Genomic DNA, 12036 nt, shown 5'->3' with positions numbered 1-12036 from the left:
ACTTTTATACTAAATGTTTTTACTACTAAAAGAAATTTCATTAATCAAGTAAAATGAGATAAAATTCATAGGACTATATTAAACTTAATTTACAACGGAATTTCAATTTATTTAGTCCTTGTTTTATTCTGTGATTTATTCCACCTTGATTTCCGCCACGACCAAGAGATGCAGAACCCCTTCCACCACGACCAAAGGCACCTACAAAAAGTGTATTTATTTACATACATAAATATTGTATTAGTAATGTAAGAACTGAATGTATCATTCTACCTCTTCCAGTACCCCGACCTCTTTGGTTTTGCCCTCTGCCTTTCATTTCTCCGCGTCCTCTGGATTTCATCTGTACATCTTCCTTCACCATATCTATAACTTCATCAGGAATGCGTAGGTATTTGATTGTGCTACCCCGAATATAACATTCTGGCATTCTCCAAAATTATCTCCATCCTAAGGACACGTTGAATGACTATATTACTAATCCGAAGGTTATTTATTTTTATATTAATAAAATCAAAAACTTTAATTTAAGTAACTTATTACCGTACCCTAGATGTGCATATAACCTCTCTGAGATTTATATTCATCCAAACTATCACAGCTCACTAAGTGTCCATTATATGTTTCACCATTTTTTAATTCAACTAGCTGTAAAACGTAACGTTAAAGTATTTAAATGTAACATTAAATGTTAACTAATATATATATATAAAAAAATGTTTTGTTTCAGAACATACCATAGGATGATTTTGTGCTGTTCTCAACAATGATAAAGGTAACTGAAAAAATGAAGTATGTAATAGATTGTAACTGGAATACGGATATATGTTTTTCTTAATTAATATTAGACTTACCATTTTTCACCACTTTATTACATGTATTTCACAATAACACCAACAAACTGTTCGAAATAACGCCTATGATATGAAAATAATCAGTGTGACCAGTGTTACGATATTTGGGAATACTAGGAGAGACATGAAAAAAAAACGTGTAACGTCCTGAAATGTCTCATTTTGTCCCCATCACTAGGAAATGGTGCTCACTAAACTATATTGAGTGTATGTACTCAATGACTTATCCATATTTAACAGTCGTTGCACACCTTACATGTGTTAATCATGGGTTCCAAAACATAACCATGGATTTAAAATAAAATAATTAAACTATGATACTATAATTTTTTAAACTGTACAGCATATGATATGGCATAATCATGTATATTAAAAAATTAAACAGATACTTCTGTCATCTTTTACAGGAAAGATACATAACAAGATTGGTACCGATATCCGAAGATCACATACATTACCTCAGAAAGGTCCATGGAAAGTATTATTTTTTGGCACAGATGAGTTTGCAGTTGAAAGTTTAAAAACTCTACATAAAAAATAGTAAGCTTGTTGTTATAGTGTTATGCATTTTATATACTTTTCTTATGTCGTATTAAAAAAAATATATATGTTACATATAGCGAAACAAAAGTTTTGCAACGATTGGAGGTTGTTATTGTTGCTAATGCAAAAGAAAATGCTGTTACTAAATATGCAAAAGAGAACAGAATCACTTTGAATAAATGGCCAATTGAAAGCATTTCTGATTTTCATATTGGAGTAGTTGTTTCATTTGGTCATTTGATTCCATCCAAAATTATAAATTCATTTCCATTGTAAGTTATTTATCTAAGGTAATATTAATTTTTCACTGATTTATATAATAAAGTAGTATTTTTTGTTTAGATTAATTTATTATATAATATTTTTAGAGGTATGCTAAATGTGCATGGTAGTTTATTACCACGATGGAGAGGAGCAGCACCATTACCTTATACGCTAATGAATGGAGAATTACAAACAGGAATTACAATAATGAAGATAATGCCAAAAAAGTAAAGATTATTGTAATTTTTTCACAAATATAATTTTTACCTGTTTATATACTTTGAGAAGATCTAAATCTGTATATAAATTCACTTTAGCTCAAGAATAAAGTTAATAATGCTCCTCAAAATATACAAACAGAGATGAAAACATTTTAATATATACGTTATAATATTTAAAAAATTAAATTACTTAAGATTTGATACAGGGCCAATAGTACTACAAAAGCAAGTAAATATTAGCGAAGATGAAACCTTGCCAGAATTAACTTCCAAACTAGCCAAAATTGGTGCAAATCTTCTAGGAGAAACATTTGATAATTTACCAGAGTTAATACAGTCTGCAAAACCTCAAGATGAAAAAAATGTAACATATGGTAAATACTGTTGTAAAATTTATAAGTTATTTATCTAATAGTAAATATGCTGCAAACTTCCAATCCGTATTTTCAGCACCCAAAATAACACAAAAAATATCCATAATCAACTGGAACGAAATGTCTGCAAAACGTATTTACGATTTACACCGTGCCCTTTTAGGATATATCCTTTAACTGCATTCTTTCAGGATTTGAAAATAAGATTATTAGATGTTCAGAAAATAGAAGCTACCTCACTTGGTACACTGATCACTAAACTCGAAGGAGAAATGCCAGGTAAAAGTATTTTGTATTTTGTGCTTATAGCAAAATAATAAAAAATAAATATTAAAGTTTTATTTATTGATTTGAAAAACTTCATATTTTTAGGAACTGTAGTGTATGATAAGAAAAAAGATGCATTAATTGTAAAATGCAAAGATGAAAGTTTTATTGCTGTAAAAAAGGTAATTATTGAAGGTAAACGTTGTATAAGTGCTAACGACTTTCGTAACGGTTTTATAGCTGCTAAACGTAAAAAGAAAGAATGTTTTTCTTGAATTACGTCTCTCAAAAATGAATATTAAATTATATAAAAATGCATTTAATAAATTACTTGATAAATAAATTAAAAATGATTCGTTTTAAGTTGCAGTTTATCGGAAAATTAAGATGAATATTAAATGTACATAATTGTTTAAAAATTTTTCTTACCTTTATGAATATATACAATGCATATCTTTGTATATGAACAAAATATAGAAATTGTGTAAAATTAAGCAGAGAAAAAGTTAATTGAAAATAAATACTAAAAAATTTTCAGTATGTATTTTCAAAAGACTTTTTTTATAGTTAAAGGAAGAAGTTTGTCTGTATTCCGTATATTTTACAAAAACATAATGACATTTAATGTCTTAATTTATTTAAACGTAGAATTATAGCTGCAGACATAAAATTGTTGATATTAAGTCTCAGATTCAGAGGCCTGAAATGAAAGAAATATTTTTACTATTACAGATCTTTCTTTTATTGAATTATGTTAGCTTCAATATATATTCCTAGTGACAATTTTTAGATCAAAGGTAAAAGTTATCCATAAATAAGTTTTAGTCTAATTGTTGCTTGGTCTGCTTCAAAATTATCCAAGTGTAGATGGATTTTCCATCTTTTATGAAGAATTGTTCCCATTTTCTATAAAAGTGAGATTTAAAGTTTTTTTTTTTTTTTTTTTTTTTTTTTCGTATTAATAACTAATTGCCATTCAGTATTTCGTAATGGAACGTTGTATTCGATTATTAATAAATAAAGATGGCACAGCTTTTACTGAAATAATTAGTTAACGTTAGCAACTAGTATTAATAAGACTGTTTGTTCTATATATTTAAATCATTGAACAAAATTTGATTTACACGTATTTAACATTAAAGTACTTTATATTTTGTCACATATTCTTAATTCTCATATAAATTAATACTTGGTATCTTTATTACTTTTTTTTTTACTTTGGACTAAATAAAAAGTACCTTAACAATAAATTTTGGGTCCAGATTGCAATAAACGTTGAAAATGAAATTGATAACTTACACTAGGATCGCAGTCTGCACAATGCAGAATAGCCTCTTCTTTGGGAGATTTTTAACTGGTGGATCAGACAGGTGAAGTGGTAGCATTTTTTACATTCGTCACACCTAAAATAAAAAAATTTTTAAAACATACATTTAGATTATGCGTGGCATATTAATAATATATTCGCATCAACTAACATGACAAGATTTTGACTGGTACCAGGCATATCACAGACATTACAATGCGTTAAAAGATCTGTATCTTTTCCTTTTTTTCCATTTCCTGTAGATGTTCTACTATTGTTTACTGTTAGTAGATACATTTGCTGTTGCGGATGCGGGTATTAGAAACTAAAGGTGGGGCAAGTGGAGGTGGCCAATTTTGGGGGTGGTGGTGGCGATGTAATTTCAGTGCTAGTAGACGTGGCGATAAACATTTGTGGACTTGATTCAGACGCTACGTCCCCTTCCGGTCTTGGAATTGGTTTTATCTGTGACATAGAAATTCTAAGTTTAATCATAAAAATCTTCAGATATATACTAATTATTTATAGATAGTTATATACCTTTATTGTAATTCTTCTGTGGATTTCTGGCTGACTTTGACCTTCTGGATTTTCCACATCGAGACTTTTCCTTTTATGCTTTCGTTTTCTTTGCTTTACTCCCGTGATTGGGTCAGGAGTATATCTTTTATGCTTCTCTCTAATGAAACAATATCAAATTCTATATTCCATATATTTATTTAATAAAACGCCTTACAAACCTTCTTCTTTTCTTTGCACTCCTCTGTGAAACAGACTCTGTACATCCGCCGAAGCTACCATATATTCAGGTGAACCTTCCCGTGTCGGTATTGCTACATCTATTAACAGATTGCTGATTGTACACTAATTCACTTGAATGAATGGATGCTGAAGATGGAGGTAGTGGCCCAACTGGTTTTATAGTCACCTATACAGAGATAGTTTTTTTAAAATAATAGTACTGCAACTATTATAATTGTACAAGAGCAATAGTAGTTACTTTTTGGTGTTGTTGGTGTATCAGATGCTGTGGTATTGTCACGTACTAAGATTAGCAGAAGAATTTTTTGATGTACTAGGCGTTGTAGGCGTTGTAGGCATTTGCACTTCCTGCGGTGGTGTCGGTGTTAACGTTAAATTTGAATCATCTTTGCAATGTCTTAATTACGTGGTGCCGATGTATCAACGCGTTCAACGTCTGATCCCGATGATTCCTTGTCCCACTCAGAACATTGCCTATATTATAAAAATAAAGGTTATTTAAAATGTTATACATATAATACGTTTTTAATATAATTAATAATATACACACATGAGAATAATGCACATACCATCCCATAAGTTTTGTTTTTTTAGCATACGAGATAAAGGTGGACTAAGACCAAGATAAATGGTAGTGAAGATGACATGTATCACATTTTGCAAGCAAGTGTTGATTCGTGGATCTTCTACATATCCCGCATTGATGTCGCAATGTCAATTCACTTTTGTGGTTTTGATCTTGAGCTTGACTGCTCAACACTCTACCTTCGCGTATTCCTTCGACTCCTTTACCAACCGGTAAAGGAAAACCAACCCCCATTTTTCAAAGCAGCTGCAGTAGGTACGCCTAAACCTGTACCTATTTAAAAATCTTAATACATTGTACATATTAACACACGAGATTTACTTACCTAGAGTTGGTGCTATTCTTGGTTTAAGCCAAATCAGTTATTTGTGGTAAGGTTTCACATACCGCTATTTTGAAGCAGTGATGATACATTTCTATTTTTCCTTTAACGTTACATTCACGCGAATTTGTTCTTCGTTATCTTTCATTACTTCGTCACTATTTTCTATCTAACCTTGTTGTTCGTTCAGTAGTTGAGAATTAATATCAGAAGTTCTGTAGTCGTCCTTTTCATAGACGTTACTCGTAATTTCGGTCTAAATAATAGCGATAAATTCCACGCTAAAAAGCAGGCGGAATGTGCCATTTCTTTCTCACGTCGACTAAAGCTACAAGTTGTGTTCTTGCGCTTCTAATTGCAGCTGTATCAATCCCCATGAGTCTGCCTTTCTTGCTAACTGTCGACATGCAGAAGCAGATGTGTTAACACGAGGCATTTTTTGAGTTGGTACTAGAAAATAATATAAATCTTTTACATAATACCTAGTTTCATTTTTATAAACATTTTGTAATAATAACTTACCCCATGGTGGTGGCCTAGATGCTTTATGAGCTAAATATTTATGTCTATGTTTCGCTAATTTTCTTTGTATTCTACGTTGTCTTCAGTATCTAAATGATTAGGTTGTTTTAACATTGTTGACGGTACTGGGCTCGTAAATTGTAGCGCTAACCAATTACGCCTACGGTCTGCGAACAAGAGTTTTGTCGGAATGAAGTGTTACAGTGTGCATAAAATGGATCAGCTTGGTCAACTTCTTCGCTATGGGCTTCAGACAATAAACCTTCTCTTTGTGCACTAAAAAGAACATGCGATTATATTGACCAATTTAGGAAGCTTTCTATCCTTTAATTACTTTACCAGGTACATGAAAATAAGTGTGACACATTCCCTGCATCGCTTCTATGCATACACCGGTACGAGCAAAGGATGCATCCTCGCACAAGGAACACTGTTTTGCTCCCCATTACCTATATGCCATTTCAAAGAGCGTCACACTCGATAAACGATCAACCTAAAAATAAGCACGTATATTTTAAGATATTCTCAATTTACAGGTAATAAACATTAAAAGCTTACATACTTCTCCAAAAGCAACACCAGGTACATAAAGTGCACATACTAAATGAACCCATTTGCCTACATCATCTCCTTAAAAATTCCACCTTTATTAGGGCAAAGTTCACAGGAAGGATCTTCAATGCCTGCGCTACAAGCTTCACAAAACCCAATGGGGCTGATTGACACAAAGAATCAGTACTTGAAAAACTTTCTACAGCGGATACACCGTCACCATCCTAAAATAATTTCATTATAAAATAATGAAATATTAAACAAGTAGTGGATTATATCGTATAAATTGTTACCTTCATGTACACTAACACCACATCCATCACATTCAACACATTTCGTTAAACATCATCACTTCTGTCTCCAAGGCAACCACAACAATTAACATTTTATTTAATTTTCTTCAGCGAACCACCTTTTAGTCCTGTTGTCTAGCTGGTTCAATTACATCCCCCACAGTTAAGCTAGGATTTCTCTTTATTTAATAATGGATCCTCTAAGGAGTCATCAGATTCATCCGATGCATCTTCTTCCTCTTCATACACAGAAATAATTGTTTTAAAATAACATTGCGTTAATGTTAACGTCTATAGTGTACCTTTTCCAATATCATTAGAAATCCACTGAGTCTCATCAGATTCTTCACAATGATCCTCAATTCTGAATCACTGTCATCAGAACTTTCACCCTAAATCAAAGTCAAGCAAAGATGGTGCTGATCCAACAGGCTTTACTCTCCTCTGTTTTTGGATCCTTTCAACTAACAAACACATTCTTTGTTACACACTTTCAATCTATACATATATATATATATATATATATATATATATACATAATTATTACAAAGAATATACATGACAGTGAAATATTTTCTAATCAACAGTATACTTATTTAACGAAAATATACACTTCCTAAATTGTATAAAAAACTAATTTTAGGTTACATGAGTGTTTAATTCATAATACATACGTACAAATGCTACTCATATTACACTTAGAATGACACTTTTACTTAGACTCTATTGTCGTACTTTTTAATGTCCACAACCTTAATAATTATTTTACTTATTCTGACATATCGTGTAACACGCTATGTATAATAGTTTTTAAATATCTCCCACTACTCGTTGCACTCGTCAAATCGTCGCCATGAAATATTGACATATGACATAGGTAATACATATATATATATATGTATACGACGCCGGTTTTGCATATTAGCTCCATTTTTTACGTATTGTCTTTGTTACATTTCATATTTTAACGAAAATAATTGTTACAAGTGGTATTTTAAAATCAAATATTCTTAACATTGTTAGTGCTATATTCAAAATTTTGTAAAAACATTTACATATAAATAATATGATAATTTAATATTTTATATCCAATATATATTTTTTTTAATTGAAATATATTTGTTAATAAAAGTTCATCTTTTATTTTTGTTGTAATAGTTATATTTTTTTATGACTTAACATATGAATGAAATGTAAATTATTTACATAGTATATATGTATATGTAAGTATACATACATATAACTACATCATATTCTATATATATATATACATTATATATTGGTATATATATAGTATAAAATATTTATATTTACTTTTTACCTGCTTTCAAAAACCTTAAACACTTTAGCAATATTGACACATTGTTATAATAGGTGCTATACTATTGTCTTTGGTATTATTGTAATTATTTCAGTAAAAATATTTCATTCTTTATCCAAAGGATAACTTCAACTTACTCATTGTTTTGTATAAAAATCCTACGTCGTCCTCCTGAGACATTCCTGGTAGAAATTTTCTTCAATATAATAATATAAAAAACCTCTAATGTTTTTTTCTTAATTTATTGCCTTTAGCATGCAAAAATTAAAAGAAATATATTATATATGATAAAATTATCATGTCCTTTATAATATACATTGTTGTTTTGTACCAATATTTATAAGATTTCAGTCAGCAAATTGCTCAATATTAGGAGAAGGTAGAAGAAACTTCCTTCAACAATATTATCCTTCTGACGCTGCTCGGTATCTACTGGAGTCAGTAGTATTTCGCCATATTGAATCTTGAAATCCTTTAGCGGGAAGTTACAACTAATTTCTATTTAATTAATTATTCACGTATGAGATAAAACTAACTTCAATTAGTTTAACGTCATATTAATTTTCTAAATATGATTAAAATAATTTTTATTTTTATTGCATTTCACTTTGTTATACTTCATGAATCAACTTTTGCAATTCAAGTCCTGCCGATTTGAATAATATTAAAAGACACAATGCATTTTATAGTTTACTTTTGGATTTCAAGTTTCTAAGAAATTTAACATAAAGAACGATCAGTTTGTAAATAAAGAAAAGGGTTAAAGCGAAAAAAATAAATCGAAGAGATGAAAAGAAAAAGTTAAGAATTCGTCTGAAACTGCACACTTCCCCAAATATTATAACATAGGCGATGTGTTAACAGAATACACGTTGAATATGAATTTCTTTCTGGTTATAAATTTAAACTTGATTGTCGGTGTTGGGAAACAGCGGTAAAGGTACGTCATTAATTCTACTTTAAATATACATTCATATATATATCACATTAGAAATTAACAAATTTAATAAAATATTATGATTAATTGTGCGATTTTAACAATATAGATTTATACTGAAATGGTGACTGGTGCTTAAGACCTATATTGTGTCCACTTAATGAAGATTTTGATTTGGATCGTATTTTCCGTACACCATTTAGTTCAATAAATGAAGTGCAATTACAACATTTCTTTAATTACATAATCACATATCGCATATTTTATGGGAAAAAAACAATTTTCGGAAGGTTAGTTAAACTGACTTACTTAACTTTGTCGCCTCTTAATTATTTTATTATGTAAGTACTTATTATAAAAGATACAAGAAAACCCTTTGGGTGAAAGTTACTGTATCTCAGGAGGGGGGAGGGGGCTGAAGGTCATTTCAAGGTCATCTATTTTTCGACGTTTCGCAATGACAATTTGTTGACTCCACTTTTTTATTTTGTAGAGCCAAAAAGGACAAAGTAAAAGAATTTACATAAATGATAGTTCTATGAGCACAGGACCGTATGATTTTCTTGAAATTATCCCTTTGATTTGCCACAATTCTAATTTTATTAGAAAATCATCTCTTCCAGCATCGATCACAGTAACAAATAAAATTCATGGTGATTTCAGTATCATAACATACCTTGATATGATAACCAGGTACCTATTAAAATATTTTGAATTTAAATCTTCCAATACTAGCTCCGTTGTTCTTATTTTATAATTTTATAACTTCGATTAGATAAGTACACGAATATAAGTTTCGAAAAATGTTAATGGGAAGGACTCGTTTCCCGCTTGAATTTTTGGAAGTTGAATTACTTAAATGTGGATCAAAGATCGAATATGAAATCTGTGCCGAAGAAACGATTAAAAGCAAATAAATTAAATAAACGTAATTACGAAAGAGAGGTTGCGCATGAGATACATTTACCCGCGGAGACTGTGTTTTTCTGTATAATATATTAATCGTAAGATTATTTGTTATTAGAATAAATACTGACCATAACATTTTGTTTTCAGGTATGGGTACCGCTACTAGCTTCAAAAGAACTCCGCAATCACCAAATGTTTCATCCGTTTTCATTTCCACCGAGTCTCGAAATATATTTTTCAGGACAAGCAACTGTAAAGGATTTAAATCCAATAGCGATCAAGTTAGAGCAATTATCAAATTTTCCAGCCGAGCTGATTATTGAAAATGGTTTCAAATATTTGTACGTAAAAAATTCCTTTTCTGAATCACACGATCATCACACCATACTATACTCCAAATAGAATAATGTATTTCGAATTTATTAAATGCTTCCTTTGCAAGGAGATCAGTCCAGAAGAACTAATTAATTTTCTTACTACAAAATTTCTCATTGTCGAGGTAAGATGAAATTAATATTTTCAGAATGAAATTCATTAAATTAATGGATCAATATTTTTCTGTTTAGATCATTTGGCATAACGTATTGTACATGTTCCCCAGTCTAGTATTCCTATTTTAAAAAGTTCGGATAAAGACACAGCAACGATAAGAAATCAAAAATTACGGAAGTAATAACGAAAGAGGAAGTCCTTTGCTAGGAGTCGCGAAATTCGATGTATCTGATCTTTTAAGAGGATTTTGGGGAAATAAGACTAATAAGCAGTGTAAACATAAATGGTGATGAAATGATAAATTCACCGCTCACAATGATATCCTAACATCATTGGGTACGTCAGTGAAAATTAAAGTACGATTATCTTATGACTTGAGAAAAATTCAGCAAAGGATTCTGCGTAGTAAGGATATACTGAATCGCATTTTTTTTTTATATTGAGCGATACAAAATTGGTGAATGATATTCTGAAAAGTGTGTCCTCTCACAATTCCGGTTTATTGAAAACTTATCGGTACTCGAATCAGAATGCCGAGAATTCAAAGGTGCACAATTTTTATTATTTTATTGAACATATACCTTCTATCCTAATATTTTAATGAAATTTTTTTTTTCATTTTTTTTTTTTTCCAAACACAGGTACGAGATGTTCCTAAGGATATTTAACGGGTTTTGTTATTAATTGTTCGAAGACGTTTTATATTTTTCTTGAAGGTATCTCAAAGGATATTTGTTAAAAATCTGGAAAATCGTAGCGAACCTTTCCCTTTCCGAATAAATGCGTTTATTATAATAGCAGTTATATATTTGTTAGGCGGCTTTATGAGGATTTTGTATCCTTTGGTGGAGTTATTCATATGAATTAAGGTAAATAAAAAAAAAAATACTGATTTTAATATATTATATTAAATTTATTCATTTCATCAAAGCGATCCTTTGGAAACGGAACTCCGCAAATGCAGTTTATATATTGGTGAAACTAAAAAGACAATTCAAGCCAATCTAATGACAAAATTGGGACTGATGAAATTAACTTTAACGATGAAACATTATGTCAAGCTTGTTTATTTCGAATTCAAGCGTCGTTAAAGCTTTCCTCGATGACATTCGCAAAATTTAATATGAACATTTCAAACATTTACTGCTAATCAAATGTAAATGATATCGAAGAAACAAGTATACAATTTCAATTGTACATACATGGAAAAGGAAACATATATGGAAAAAGAAAAATTATTTAATTAAATTTTTGTGTACATACATATATACATATGTATATGTATATTGTAAGTATTTATCTAAATGCATACAACCTTACACTGATAATAAAATTATCTATTTAAATACGCCGGTTGATAAGAAGAAAAAAACAAGGGTATTAAGTAAGCACTGACCTTCATAACATAATTATAAACAAATAAAAGGTATTTAATCTTTCTTTAAAGAAATATGTGTATGTAGAACATATCATATCCATATGTGTATTTCTTTATGTATTTACGATAGCAT

The 12036-nt window shown here is 30.1% G+C and overlaps 4 protein-coding genes across 4 annotated transcripts; 2 read left to right on the top strand and 2 right to left on the bottom strand.

The window, feature by feature from the left end:
• Nucleotides 1-59: 59 nt before the first annotated feature.
• Nucleotides 60-964, bottom strand: LOC114878371 (U6 snRNA-associated Sm-like protein LSm4). Its single transcript, XM_029192117.2, is given in 8 exon segments — nucleotides 60-142; nucleotides 145-201; nucleotides 274-441; nucleotides 444-450; nucleotides 549-590; nucleotides 592-648; nucleotides 738-779; nucleotides 855-964. Coding segments are annotated over 8 exon segments (411 nt in total). The 5' UTR covers nucleotides 858-964; the 3' UTR covers nucleotides 60-107.
• Nucleotides 965-1227: 263 nt separating this feature from the next.
• LOC114878367 (methionyl-tRNA formyltransferase, mitochondrial) lies at nucleotides 1228-2886 on the top strand (the record flags this gene model as incomplete). The annotated part of the gene is given in 7 exon segments (XM_029192112.2): nucleotides 1228-1394; nucleotides 1475-1669; nucleotides 1766-1888; nucleotides 2078-2256; nucleotides 2333-2419; nucleotides 2422-2535; nucleotides 2629-2886. Coding segments are annotated over 7 exon segments (1035 nt in total), but the record flags the coding sequence as incomplete, so codon positions are not given.
• Nucleotides 2887-3090: 204 nt separating this feature from the next.
• Nucleotides 3091-7907, bottom strand: LOC114878358 (PHD finger protein 14). The gene is given in 33 exon segments (XM_046286515.1): nucleotides 3091-3223; nucleotides 3823-3847; nucleotides 3849-3926; nucleotides 4002-4294; nucleotides 4370-4508; nucleotides 4570-4612; nucleotides 4615-4660; nucleotides 4662-4759; nucleotides 4833-4870; nucleotides 4872-4995; nucleotides 4998-5065; nucleotides 5161-5414; nucleotides 5416-5450; nucleotides 5503-5527; nucleotides 5529-5596; nucleotides 5599-5709; nucleotides 5712-5747; nucleotides 5750-5881; nucleotides 5884-5949; nucleotides 6022-6102; nucleotides 6105-6186; nucleotides 6188-6217; nucleotides 6219-6297; nucleotides 6361-6367; nucleotides 6370-6514; nucleotides 6584-6648; nucleotides 6651-6729; nucleotides 6732-6793; nucleotides 6864-6912; nucleotides 6915-6994; nucleotides 6997-7043; nucleotides 7045-7105; nucleotides 7169-7907. Coding segments are annotated over 33 exon segments (2742 nt in total). The 5' UTR covers nucleotides 7344-7907; the 3' UTR covers nucleotides 3091-3202.
• Nucleotides 7908-9909: 2002 nt separating this feature from the next.
• LOC114878362 lies at nucleotides 9910-10615 on the top strand. Its single transcript, XM_046286514.1, is given in 4 exon segments — nucleotides 9910-10109; nucleotides 10178-10266; nucleotides 10268-10381; nucleotides 10383-10615. Coding segments are annotated over 4 exon segments (468 nt in total). The 5' UTR covers nucleotides 9910-10003; the 3' UTR covers nucleotides 10542-10615.
• The last annotated feature ends 1421 nt before the right edge of the window (nucleotides 10616-12036 follow it).

The sequence above is a fragment of the Osmia bicornis genome, chromosome 7 (assembly GCF_907164935.1).
Source record: "Osmia bicornis bicornis chromosome 7, iOsmBic2.1, whole genome shotgun sequence".
Taxonomy (NCBI): Eukaryota; Metazoa; Arthropoda; class Insecta; order Hymenoptera; family Megachilidae; genus Osmia; species Osmia bicornis.
Note: the sequence above shows the minus strand (reverse complement) of the source record. Positions and strands in the feature narration are given on the sequence as shown.